General features: G+C 44.4%; 1 protein-coding gene across 17 annotated transcripts in view; it reads left to right on the top strand.

Moving 5' to 3' along the window:
- Positions 1 to 12,134, top strand: part of Zfp385b (zinc finger protein 385B) — a 378,470-nt gene extending 366,336 nt beyond the window's left edge. For 12 of the 17 annotated variants that reach the window (XM_017591702.3, XM_017591700.3, XM_017591703.3 and 9 more), the window contains 4 exons: positions 6,758 to 7,003; positions 8,050 to 8,228; positions 8,781 to 8,882; positions 10,637 to 11,129. In XM_017591702.3, the coding sequence (XP_017447191.1) occupies positions 6,758 to 7,003; positions 8,050 to 8,228; positions 8,781 to 8,882; positions 10,637 to 10,852 (743 nt within the window). In that variant the 3' untranslated portion in view covers positions 10,853 to 11,129. Of the gene's footprint in view, positions 1 to 6,757; positions 7,004 to 8,049; positions 8,229 to 8,780; positions 8,883 to 10,636 lie in introns of all 17 variants that reach the window. The other 5 variants (XM_017591701.3, XM_063283636.1, XM_063283637.1 and 2 more) reach the window with 2 other exon arrangements.
- Positions 12,135 to 13,928: the final 1,794 nt, after the last annotated feature.

Below are 13,928 nucleotides of genomic sequence, written 5' to 3'. Positions count from 1 at the left end.
TATCCATTAAGTTTGGGACACCAATCACGAAGCCGAGAAACAAAGAAAAATAAACTAAGTAGACTTTGCATGAAATGAAGATTTGGGGAGCTATGAACATTTGTTTCTCTATCCCATATGCTAAGTCGCTGCTACAGCACAGAGTAATAAAATAATTTTCTCTCCTTCTGAGTTCCTGGTTGGAGCTAATCGGGTAATAAAACACAGACTGGAGAGAGAACGGCATTGTATGTCTCTCTTGCATGTATCCATGCAATGCTGGGCGACTGGCAGTGACCAAGGAATGTCTCTGAATTCAGACATAAGTACCATCTTCAAGTAAGTTAAGAAAGGCTTGGAGCGGCCGTTTAAGGAAGTGGCCAAGGAAAGCAAGAGTAAATAGGGGTAATGTCGAAACTGGCTTTTCCATTAAAAGCCTCTGAGATTTAGGGTCCTCCTCTTCCTGGCACAGAGAAAGGGACACCCGTACAAGAAGGCCTTCCTTTATAAGTATGCACTTCCCTTAAAATACAACGATTTTCTACTAATTTTCTGAGCCTCTCCCCAGCTGCTCTTCCTCAAAATGATCCCGACGCCAAAGAGACATGGAGGAGGAGGCGTCTCAGATCCGTCCGTGCACATAAAGAAACGGCACTAAAGCAGAGAGAGTTTCCTGTTTCTTGACGGTTCTGAGTGTAATATGTTCTGCTTTTGGACGGCACCTTGTAACTTACGTACACAGAAGGATGCCATCCACTTACTCTGTCGGACGTTCAAGAAGAGAGCGCTAACAGCGAGCGTTCTCGGTTTAACATCTGCCAAGTGGTAGAGCAGGACGAGCACCAGCCCTGGGTTCAGACGGCCCCTGTGTGCCCAGTGCTCTGCTCTTTACTAATTGAACAGCCGCAGGCGACTTGTGCATTTAAGCCCTGGCTGGTTTTCTTTTCTTTCTCCATAATTGAGATAGTCCTAAGACTGCACTTGGAAGGTGGAAAGCATGTCTCAACCCGGGGAGGGAGGGGTTGTGATACATGTTTAACAAAGATGTCGGTGTGTGTGTGTGTGTGTGTGTGTGTGTGTGTGTGTGTGTGTGTGTTCCTATAAGTCAAAATGTTTTTAAAGGTAACAATACAGTTTAAACATTGTTTAAACAAATGCTTCCCAAAGCCAAGTGGGATGGTGCATATCGTTAATCCCGGCACTCAGAAGGCAGAGGCAGAGGGATCTCTGCTTGGTCTACATAGTAAATTCAAAGCCAGCTTGGTCTACGTAGTAACTTCCAGGACAGCCAGGGCTACACTGAGAAGACCTGTCTGTCTCAAAACAACAACAACACTTTACAAAAGAAAGCCTATAATAACAATATGCAAATTGCTCAATAGCTCTAGCCAGTGGGGAAATAAATACAAATCCGTGTTACAATAAGATAATAATTCACCTGCACCAAGTTGCTACCATCCAAAGTGATGATTCTGATATGAGTATTGGGACAGCGAGGCCCAGAAGAATCTCAGAAGAGACTGAGACCTCTACCCAGTGTTTCCGGGTTCTCGTCATATGGGGGGGGGCGTATTGAGGGGAAGGCAAAGTAAGAAACTGGAAGAGAGACATTCTGTGCGTGGAAGGACACACTCAAGAAGTAAAAATGGCATCCTCTGAGTTCGTGTCATCTCCCAGGGAGACAGCACAGCCTCAGCCGTGCTTCATGGAGGGGAGCATTCCTTATGAATCAAGGTGGGGAAAAGGCAGGGAACTCCTAGATGAGTTGGAGACCCCCTGAAATAACCGTTATTCCCCTTCCTGTCCTTTTATGTGAGTTTTTCAGATGTGCCATGGTGTCAGATGTATCATGAGTACAGCCAATTCATAATGCTAATACAGGGACACCATTTATAAAGAGACAAGGAAGAGTTAGCAGCTCTTAGGATCCAGGGTGGTCCACATCAGTTCTAGCAGGCTCACTTTGGACTGTTTGCACTCTCAGCCAACATCCTGCTTCCCTGTAGCAATACTGCAGCATTAGACTTTTGCAGCATGCATTCGCCTCCTTCTTCCAGCCTAGAAAAACTTCATATTTTCCTAGGAAGAAAATAAACTGGTACAATTATTTTGGAAAACTGTTCTCAGAGCCTACCAAGCCTACTAAGGAAGAGAGATGAGTATCGTGTAGCACAGGGATTCTACAGTGCCTGTCCACTGGCTATCTGTTAGTACTTACGTTTGCAAAAGAACATAAGAATGCTCACAATAGCATCACTCAAAATAGGCAAAGCTGAGAACATTCCAAATGATCACACTATCCAAAACATAAACTATAGTGCGGTCACGTGTAGTGGGGCATTTCTGAGCAGTGAGGAAAAAAAAAACAAAACAGCTCAAATGCACATTGTGTGATTTCCATGTATATGAAGTTTTAAGATAGTTACTAGTATAATTTTATAGTTGCAAGAATAATAGTTACCTTTAGGAGTTCTTAGTTGATTAGGAATTCAAACAAGCCTTCTGGGATGGAAGGAACATTCTGCATCCGCCTACAGAAATGTGGAGACATATTAAAACAAAGTGCATGCACTTTCTGACCTACAGAGATAGCAAAAGAAGCCAGACTAAAGAGAAGAGTATAGATGAAAAGGGGTTCTCCCTTGTTAGAATCTGTGTAAATCAGTGATGTACAACTGTTGGTGAAATCATGGATCTTTTTATAGGATTTCATCTGAATTTATTTTCTAAATTTTAATGGTGAAAACGTTAATATAAAGACATGTATGTTATTCAAACAGTGAAGTCCTGTTAGAAAAAATTATCACACTAGTAAAATAAATTCTAGAGTAACCCTTGCAAATACAATAATAAAAATTTGGTGGGGTTTTCAAACATTTTAAATAGAGGATTTTTTTTCATTAAGAACCATATGTGCACCAGACTTTCATCCACAGGGTCCACTTCTTAATACTGTATCCAGAAAATTCTGTCTTTGGTGTTAGTACAGTGGCCCCCACAAGGCACCGCCTCTAAAATACAGCGTTAACTTTGAACAAGGTGAACTTCCTTGTGTGAAGTTTCTGGAGTAGAATATCAGAATGGCAGGTATGAATGCCTGACTTTCCCCATGAGGTCCATCAGCTGGGTATAAATGACAGTCCCCCAACAAAGACTCTTAAGTGTTTTGAGCTTTGGGTGGTGAGAGGTCCAGTTGCTTCAATGTCCTGCAGCATAAAACCTTACAAGAAGTAAGACAGGAAACAGTTACGACAGTCAGAAGACCTGCTAATTAACATTAGGCTAGGGAACACTTGAAAATGGAATTTACATTAACTTGAGGTTCCAGATGACACACATCTTTATTAAAGGAAACAGAGTAAACAGTACGTTAATTAAACCTTCAAATCCATTTTAAAACTCAGATTTTAAAAATGTCGCTTGGCAAAGAGAAACAGCACAGTAGATTGTGATCTCAAGCCACCGAGAGGAGAAACAATAAAATTAGGCCCGGCTGTTCGTAAGTTCACACATCCTAGGAGAATGCCACTATTTAAAGACGTAAACGCAGCAGTGATTTTTCTTGATTTTCCAGTTTCCTATATTGACCAGCAGGTATCCATTTAGCAACAGAATCCTCCGAATATGTTGAAGTCATTTATACATTTCCAACATCAAAATTGTTCTTCATGTTCCAAAGTATTAAAACCCTAGCCTATAAATGGGAAGCAAGAATTTATCTGAATCTTACATCGCATAGTTAAATATGCTATACATTCGATCTGTTGTTAAAAGGTAAGTTTGGTCCTCGGTGTACAATTCAATGGGTTTGAGTGTCTCTGCCTCTGGGCTCAGTCCCTTGTAACATTTCCCACATCTGATATCAGTCCTCTCCTCCACAGACAGGTTTTTTTATTCTTTAATCTTTTTACTGTCCAGTCATTAACCCCCTCCCAGTCTGCCCCTCCCCAACTGTTTATCACCCTCTCCTCCCCAGTCTACAAGGATGTCCCCCCCGCGCCACCAGACCTCCCCTCTCCCTGGGCCTCAGTTCTCTCAAGGGTTAGTGCTTCTTTACGCATGGGCGTGGGGGAGACTCACATTAGCTGGTGCACACTTCCCGATTGGTGGTTCTGTGTCTGAGAGATCTTGGGGGTCCAGGTTACTGCTGGTTTTCCTATGGGGTCACCCTCCTCCCCAGCCTCCTCCAGCCCCTCCCCAATTCAACCACAGGGGTCCCTGGCCTCCATCCATTGAAACCCCAAGAGTCTTAACCCTATGAAAACCCTGCTGTTTTTGCACATGTCTTCTGCTTCCTATTCCTTCTCCCTCCTCCCCACCCCACACTCCCGCCTTCTATTCGTTTCTAAACCTGACCTTCAAAACTCAAACGCCACTTCCTTAATGAAAAATGCCCCTTTCTTCCCAAGCAGAAGTAATCATTTCTGCTCTATGCTCCCATGACTCTCGACGGTTTCTACCATAAATTAGAACCTCAGAGTGGCTGTCTCATTCCCCTGGCTCCTCTGTAACTTTCTTCAAGTCTGTACCTGATTTACTTAACTATTCTCTTCAGTGTCTAGCACCCTGTCAGCAATTAGCATGATGTCAACCTGCATTTGTTAGTGAATAAATTAACAATTTCACAAAGGAGATTTAAAAAGGAAATGTGCTTAGTTTTTTTTTCTTAAAGAAATAAGCATAGAAAGGAAAACACCTATTTTATACATCTTATTACCATAACGTGAAGCAGGCAATTATTGAGTACAGCATACAGTAGCCTCACTTAAGAAAATCAAATTATATATCGATCTCCATGTATGTGTGTAAATAAAAGGAGTAGAAATGATATAAATACTGCGTTCATGTGTGAAAGTCTCAAAAAAGGTAATTCAAAACAAAAGAAAAATGCCTTAAAACTAAACTGTAGTAAAAAAAGAAAAAAGCGAATTCACGTATAAGGTGGCTTTTGTATGCATCTGTAATATTAATGATGATAAATTAAGTCACTTCCCCTTTTTGCAAAAAGATCAGCATCCTGCATGAAGACCAGGAATGAGAAACATCATTTATGAAGTTCAGTTTTCTCACATTAAAAATAAGGAAAAAGTTTCTTTCAGCCGTACTATCCCATGTTTGTTATGATAGAATAATGTTAGTAGTATTTTGTAAGCAACAAGCTTGACGTAAGCATAAAGACAATGGGAACAGTGATGCAAGGAACCCAACCTAGGAACTTCAGGAAGCATGCGTGAGTGGATCTCAGACAAAGTCAGGCTCTTTCAGATCAACTTTATACAGAATAGCAGATGAGACGCTTGGAGCGGGAGGTGACAAATCTCCATCTCAAGAGCAGGGCAGCTCCTAGAGCACCATAGTAAGACCACTGCCTTGCTTGGATGCTTATAAGTGCTCCAAGACTCAGCCTGGGAGATGCTTGGAGATGAGGAAGCCCCATCCCATCCTAAACAATAAATCTCCAACTCACCAGTTAGAAGGAGTAATCTTCCCCCTGAAACTTTTATAAAAGATGCAGACTTTTTTTCGTCTCATCCTAAATGTGAATGTCTTTTCTGAAAGCGAATACAAGGCTGTGGGAGACAAGGAGACAGGCCTCCCCTCCTCAGATGGGGGCCTGTCTAGGACGCTCTTGCCTCTTGTTCAGTCTTCATGTGTCAGTCTTAACATGGACCCCAATGCAGGGGAGGGAGAGGGAGCGGTGAATCCCCAGATCAAAGAAGCTTTTAAAGTCATTATAGTAAGCACTGTAAGCTTTGCTTTGCCACATGGAGAATTCTGGGAATAAACACAGACATCAGTGGTCATCTAAGCCAATGCTGTGCGGTCCTGAATTGCTTAGGACAGTTAGGGACTGTATTCTCACATAGTGTCCCTCTCTTAATTAACACGTCACTAGGCATTTTCTAAGAGTGCCAGCTCTACTGGAAGTATACAGGGCATGGGTGTGCTTGGCCTATGAGGATCCAGTCTTTCTTCCCAAGGGAGTCACTGAACAATGCCTCCAATTCTCCCCAAGTCACTATGACCCCTCACAACCTGCTCCACTCTCTTCAGGATAATAAGCCTCCAGTAATTGCATGACTAAAAATGTCAAGATGTCTTTAAATTATTTGACTAATATTCATTTTGTGACTGTGTTTGATCCGATTACTTAAAACTTTTGATTTAGACTCCCGTTAATCTATGAGCCTAGAGAATGGAACTCAGCTCCCTCCCCACAACCCCCATGCTTTGGATCAGGTGCAGTCCCATTGAAAAACCAGGAAAAACTTCATCAATTCTAACCACAGTCGGCCACATTTCTTCCCTTTCCTGTACCCACGCATCAAAGGTAAAGGGTTGACTTGGTGTCAAAGTTAAATTTTAACTCCATACCCATGCCATAACTAAGTCATAAATAGTCAGCTGAAGCCAACATGGGCTAGTGACCTCAAATGGTGCCATCTTGTCATCATGCTGAAAAGTAGCTGATTTTGTTAAGAGTAAAGCCTTCCTTAGCGTATGGCTTACAACTGGAGGATTTTAGGAAAGTCACCTACATTAAGTGGGACGCCAAAGTCATGCTTCATGGATCAGCATGACTTTAGGGTGACCTGCTGTGGAAACTAATGGGCTAGAATGAACTTTTTTAAACCAAGCTCTACCAAGTAAAATCTGTGCTAAACTTTAAAAGGATGTATGTTAGCTTATCTATTTGGGTATGGAAGTCATATTCCTGTTTTTCATTCTGGTTTGTATGACCTAGGAGGCTTTAGTAACACCTCTGTGTCTCCCTTAGAAGACAAAGGAAAGATAAAAGCCACCAGTTCCAGTCAGCCCTCAGGCTCCGAAGGAGGCTCCTTTTTCCTCAAATCTGGCACAACACCTCTGACACTTGGAGCCATTGCTTCTCCCTCCAAGAGCACAAATGGAGCTCCGGGGTCTGTTGCTGAGTCAGAAGAAGAAAAAGCCAAAAAATTACTCTACTGCTCGCTATGCAAGGTGGCAGTGAACTCCTTGTCACAGCTGGAGGCTCACAATACAGGTCAGCTGCCATGTTTATAGTCTAAATGATGTTGGTGACTAAACCCAACTCTTCCCACCAGAATGTCACATCTGTTGTGTTCTCTCTCCCTCTCTCCCTCTCTCCCTCTCTCTCCCTCTCTCCCTCTCCCTCTCCCTCTCTCTCTCTCTCTCTCTCTCTCTCTCTCTCTCTCTCTCTCTCTCTCTCCACTCTCTCAGGAGTGGTTTTAGAATCATGATCATAATTACTGAGAAATGCAAAGCAAAAGTATTGTGGAGGCAAATGCCTTCTTTAGTTCATTAAAAAGCACCTAATACTGACCAAAAACCATTTTGACGAAGTGATGGAGATAAGAGCCAAAGACTTATGTAGAGTGGCCACTGCTTTGCACTCATGAGACAAATGTTTGTGTACATGTATATGTATATGTATTGAAACAACATAAAAGTTCATCAGTAATGAAATTCAGAATACATTAGACTAGCCGAACATGATAGAATATATTACTCAGATATTAAAATTAATGTAAAGAAAACATGTATGTGGGCTGGACATGATGGTTCATGCCCATAATTCTAGCACTCAAGAGGCTCAGACTAGAGAATCACAAGCTTGAGGCTAGCATGGGCTGCAAGGTGAGTTCAAGGCCAGCCTTGGATACATAGTAAGATCCTGTATAAAAGAAAAGTAAGAGGAAGAAAAGAAGTGGAGGAAAGGGAGGAGAGAGGAGGGGAGGGGGAGAAAGTGATGGAAGGGAGAGGGGAAAAGGGAAGAAAAGTATAGGCTTCCTATAGTTCATTTATTTGTTTTGTTTAGGTGGGGTCTCATGTAGCACAGGCTGTCTTTGGATTTGCTGCACAGATGATAACCTTGAACTTACACCACAGGGAGATAATGAAGTGCTGGGCTCAATCACAGGTCTTCACACAACCGGGCAAACACTCCACCAACTGAACTCCACCTCCACCACACACACACACACACACACACACACACACACACACACACACACACACAGAGTTCTTAAGTAGCTACTAAATATATACCTCCCCCTTCTTTCTTTTTAGGATCTAAACACAAGACCATGGTTGAGGCTCGTAATGGAGCTGGTCCAATTAAGTCCTATCCAAGACCTGGGTCAAGATTAAAGGTGCAGAATGGCAGTAAGGGTTCAGGACTGCAGAACAAAACATTTCATTGTGAAATCTGTGATGTTCATGTGAACTCAGAAATTCAACTCAAACAGGTAAGGTGGCCCAAACTAGACATAGCCACAGGTTTAGGTCACCACTTGTCTGCCTGTGGCTCCTTGCCTATAAATGGTTTTCTGTGTGCCCAAGGTTAAATTTAATAGGCAACAATCTGCGACGTGCAAGTGCTGTGGAGAGAGGTCATTGCCCAATAGCTGGGCCTGTACTTCCTACCTCTCAGCCTCTAGCCCTAGTACTAGAAACAGGAAGGCAGGCAGACAGACAGACAGACAGACAGGCGGGCTCCACAATTCCCAAGCGAGCATCAGGAGCCAAAGGTCCTATGAAGCTTGTCTCCTAAACACTCAAGGGCTGGTCAAGGACAACAGGCTTAGTGGTGATCATGGCAACCCAGGGGGAAATCTGATAAGACTTCAGCACATTAGAAGGACAGGGACAGTGGGCTAGAAGGAAATGTCCTCTCTGTAGGTGATCGGAAAGTTTTTTTTGCCCAAACCGCCTTAGAAAGTGGGAGTGGGGAAGTCAGCTGTCCTTGTCTGGGAAAAGAACCTTCCACAGAGTCGGCTAACATGCCACACTTCTTTCAGCACATTTCAAGCCGAAGGCATAAAGACCGCGTGGCAGGAAAGCCATTGAAGCCGAAATACAGCCCCTACAACAAGCTCCAGAGGAGCCCAAGCATCTTGGCGGTCAGTTCCCTTCGTGCGCCTGTCTTGTGGGTCAGCCTTGCTGGTTTGGGTGGTGGTCAGCAGGAGAGCCTCTAGCGACAAGTGGGCTCTAAACTCTGGGAGTGATGAGTTCTTTGTTTATAGTGTAATTGACTGGGCTGGGGAACAAACCAGACCTTCCTGCCTCATGCTAAGCTAAAGAACTCATGGTTGAGCAGCTCTTGATCCATGGTGGCGCAAATGTGGAGATCCGAGGGAAACTTGGTGGAGTTGGTTCTCTCCTTCCACCTCGGGGGTCCAGGGGATCAAATTCCAGTTGTAAGGCCTGGCTACAGGCACATGTATCTCGAGAGCCATGTCAGGGTAGGCAGAAGGTGGCTTTACCTGCTGGGCCATCTCCGACAGGTCCAGAAACGTTAGAATGAAGGGCTTAATTCCCACTACAGAGTACCTTAGAACAGCAAAGTGGAGTCTCTTCAAAAGCCAGTGTCTCCATGCTGGAGAGAAGATGGGTTTTTTTTAAAGCACTTGCTGCTCTTGTAGGGGGCCCAACTTTGGTTCCCAGCATTCAGGACAAGCAGCTAACAGCAGCTCCAGGAGATCTGATGCTTGAACATTGAAGTCATCTGCATGCGTGCCCACACACACACACACACACACACACACACACACACACACACACACACACCAGCAGCACACATAATTAAAATGAAAAGATATAGCTTTTAAAGAGCTAATGTCCTACTCTTCCTAAACCCTTTTCAAAGATGACCTTCTGTAAGTTACAAAGAAAGCTGAAGGCCCTCAAGAAGAACAAGTGATGTCTGGGGAATTCTGGGTGTTGCAGACTTGGAAGGATGTGGGGCTACTTTTGTGACAAAAATCCATACATTTAGTATTTCTCCGTTTCCTGTTCGGATCCATATGAAAGCATTGCTCTTTCTCTTCACGTTGGTAATCAGCCGGTCCCACCCGCTCTCAACATGACCGGCTTTCAGGCTCTTGCGCCAATACCTAGGGTCGTCAACAGCAGGTGTCATATAAATAAATCCACAGATGGGTGGCCTCACAGTGTCCCTGGGGCTGGGTCTAACGTGGTCTTCAGTCTGAGGCGGAACTGAGCAAGACCAGCTGGAGGGGAGCTTTGATTACCTTCTAAGCCACCAGTGGATGCTGCAAGCAGGTGATGCCAGGATTAGGCAGTTCACACAGCCCCTGCTGATTGCAAAAGACAGAAATTTAGGATTGATTTCTTCCCGGGAAGCATCCACGCTGGGATTCCTTTAAGTAGAGAGGGTTTCTAGCCCACTTACAGTCACTGTCAAGCACAGAATTTGATTTAGCTATAATTTTTTTTCAGAGGATGCGCATCATGTGGACAGTACAAGAAGTGCAAATTGGTTTTGTGTTCTCGTCTCCCGGGTCCCTAATGCCCTTATACTTCAATTACCTCATACAGAGTGTCCAAGAGAGTGAAGCGAAGGGCCACACTTCTCAAAACCCGAAACTGAACGTGTTGGATGTTGTGGCGCATCTAAGATTCGAGGCCAGCGTGGGCAGCGTGGTTTTGCAGTTGCGCTGGTTGCCTAAGCAGGACCTTTCTAGGTGTCTCTCCAGAGACTACAACCAGAGCCCCGGAACCCAGTGATAGCCATCATTTCATGACGTCTCAAAGTCAGGATGTTGAAAATTCGATGTATTAGCTCTGTAGGGGAAACCTCTGTGGCGCCTGAACAGTATTCTCACCCCCTTTCCGGTTCTCGTCCCTTCTTTAGGCAAAGCTTGCATTCCAGAAAGATCTGATGAAGCCTCTGGCCCCGACTTTCCTGTCTTCACCCCTGGCGGCCGCAGCTGTGTCCACTGCGCTGTCCCTGCCACCTCGGCCATCTGCCTCTCTCTTCCAGGCTGCAGCCATCCCTCCTGCACTGCTGAGGCCTGGCCACGGGCCCATCCGGGCCACGCCCACCTCCATCCTCTTTGCCCCTTACTAAACACTGGGAGCCCGCCCGCCCGCGACAGGCCAGGCCAGTGGGAAGGTGTAGACGAACAGCCCAAAGGATTCAGCAGTGTAAGCCCTGTGTGTGACTGTAAGTACCCCACCTACGCACTTACAAAGTGCAGGCCACCGCCCAGCCCCACCTCCAGACACAGGCGGAGGCCAAGCTCAAGGGCACCGTCTCTTCCCGTGCCCTCTCCACCCTACCCCTGCCAATTGGTGTATCTGAGATACTTAAGTTTCTTGAAAATATATTGATCAGAAAAAGAAAACCGACCTGTGTGTTCCCATGACATGGTGATCTGGCTTAGAAACAAAATGGAATCTCTTCCTGACAGACTTGAACAGGAAGTAGGCTCTTCTCCGGATGTCTGTAAATAACTCCAGAATCCAAGCGGGCGTATTCTAGTGTGGAACAAAAGTCCATCGCAAGTGCTTAATTGTGGATACCATCTTCCCCACGGCCCATGGCGTGTTTTTTTTTTCTTTTCTGGTGTACTAGTGTCCACAGGGATTGTGTACTGTTCTAGACCCGAGTACTGTTGTACCCCGTGTAGTACTAGATCGTAACTCTCGTTGAATTAAACTTTTTTTTTCATTGCTGTGTAATTGTTAGGAAGCAGAGTAGCTTTGAAATTTTTTCTCTCTAAGAGAACAAAAGATAATGTATTTTCTTTATTTCATATTTTATTTGGAGATATTTAAACGAAATAGAAAGCCATATAACATAGCTATAATTACTACCTGTTTGCTATTTTTGTTTTAACTTATTTTTGTAGCATCCTCACTGGTTTGAGTTGCTAAGCAAATGTATACAGAAACAAAAAGAGCTTCCTAAATTGCACATTTTTTTGCAACTTCTGTGCATCTGCAAGAGGACAGTGAATCTGTGTGTTTCTACATAAAGGTCTTCATTTTAAACCTCTGTTTTTCATCGGTAACGATGCTACATAACTCTGTGGCTCCCTGACGCAATAATGTACAGAAGATACATAATTTATAATTGAACAATCTGTCCAATGACTGTGTCGCAGGTCATGTGACCACGCTTCCCCTTCCCCACCCCTACCCCCTAGGGACCCCCACCCCCCCTGCTGCAAAAAAAACAAAAACAAAAAACTGATGTTAAGAAGACTGGAATGTTTGTGATATCAGGGGCAAGAGGTATCATAAAACAACAGCATAGAGCGAGCTCTTTTAGAGGGCCTATATCTGCAATCTGTAAATGGTAAAATGTCTGTGTATTTTTTTAAATGTACCTTTTCAATAAAAGTACCAAAAAAAAAATTTCTGCCTGTGTTTCCTGCCGTCTTTTCTCAGGAGACTCCTGTAATTTCACATTAGCTGTTGAGAACTCATCAAATAGGGAGGAGGACTGCCTCTTAAACATATTTCGCACGTCTGCAAGCGTTCTTAATTGTCACGCTCGTTCATTGCTGTACACAGAGTCTGCGGAGAAGGCAGGCTTATCACCACTTTCTCCCCGACTGTCTGAGATGCTGGGCCAAAGTTGTAACATTGTAAAATGGTAGCAGCCTGCTAAAACCTGTGACTCTGGTTTCTTAGAACTTTGTGCAGGTCCTCCAAATCTCCAGTTCAATTTTTTTTTATCCCTGTTGGTGATATTTATGGTCACTTATAGTGTCGTACCCCTCGCTGGCCCCTTGCTCCAATCGGGACATCACCCCATTCTATCACTTTTTAAGCATAAGGTTCAGTGCATCGCTGTTTGTTCTCATAAGCTATTTGCTTCTTTACCAGCTAAAACTGTAGCTTAAAATAACAACCATTTTATTACATCAGGATTTCACAGGCTGAGAATTCCAGAGGGCATTTGACTGAGTTGGGCTTCTGTTCTCTCTCGGGTATCATCAGAGTTCCCTTGGTCATAATCTGTCAGGAGCTGGGGCTGGGCTATGCTGAGGCTGGGAAGGGCTGAGGCTGAGCCGGGGCTGGGCTAGGCTGGGGCTGTGCTGGGGCTGGGCTATGCTGAGGCTGGGAAGGGCTGAGGCTGAGCCGGGGCTGGGCTAGGCTGGGGCTGTGCTGGGGCTGGGGCTGTGCTGTGCTGGGGCTGGGCTAGGTTGAGGCTGGCACTGGATCTAGGGCTGGGCAGGGCTGGGCAGGGGCTGGGGGTACGGATGGGGATGAACTAAGACAGTGTTGGGGTTGGGCATGGGGCTGGGGCTACCCAGATACCTTCACTGGCCTGTCCATTGCTGTGGAGATGACTAGCTCGGACCCTACTGAAACAGTCTACCAGAATATGTACGTGTGGCCACCCGAACCTTTACAGTTGAATCAAATGCTTACGAGGTGCATTTGCAGATACCTGGCTAGGAATTAAAGACATCTTTATGAAGTAGGAGAATCCTGGTGTGTTACTTATGCCACTATCTACTCATGAAAATAACACAGGGAGGACCGTTAGACTTCAGTCCCTAAATATAAACAGTCAAGGATATGCCACCATCTTTAATGTCACACTGTTGTACAATTCTGAGGGGGAAAAATGGTAACAAAACTATTTATAGACCCTGAACCCATACCCAGTTACTCTTTAAAATGGAGTCTCTGGTTGGAGTTGGAAGTAAATATTCTTTTCTTAAAAACCAAAGCCAGTAGATGGCAGCGTGGCGGTGATGGATGGATGGATGCGCAGTAACAGAGCAAATGGCTTCTTCCATCAAAGTTCATCCGTTTGTCTGAAGACGGTGGCCCTTAACACCTTACGCGATACGCGGGCTGCTTCTAAAGTGTCACAGAAGTCTAGTGTAGCATTCAGAATTTGGACTGTGTTTTGTTGTATCGTAACCCATTTGAGCTCTATCTAACACTACTTAAACTTGTGTAATTTGACCTGGAGGCTTGATTGGTATATGCTGTACTCCATGAAGGAATTCTGTTTCCATTTGACACCTCTGCAGAACAAATATATATCTGGACTTCAGTAGCAGTTTTCCTTGACTTACCTTGCCTTGTCCCATGTCTTGTTGAAGCTTATTGCAACCCTCAGAAATTTCCAAATGTCAGTATTTAAATAGACCCAGAAACTTATTGATTAGATTTAAAGT

Source organism: Rattus norvegicus, chromosome 3 (genome assembly GCF_036323735.1).
Source record: "Rattus norvegicus strain BN/NHsdMcwi chromosome 3, GRCr8, whole genome shotgun sequence".
NCBI lineage: Eukaryota > Metazoa > Chordata > Mammalia > Rodentia > Muridae > Rattus > Rattus norvegicus.
Note: the sequence above shows the minus strand (reverse complement) of the source record. Positions and strands in the feature narration are given on the sequence as shown.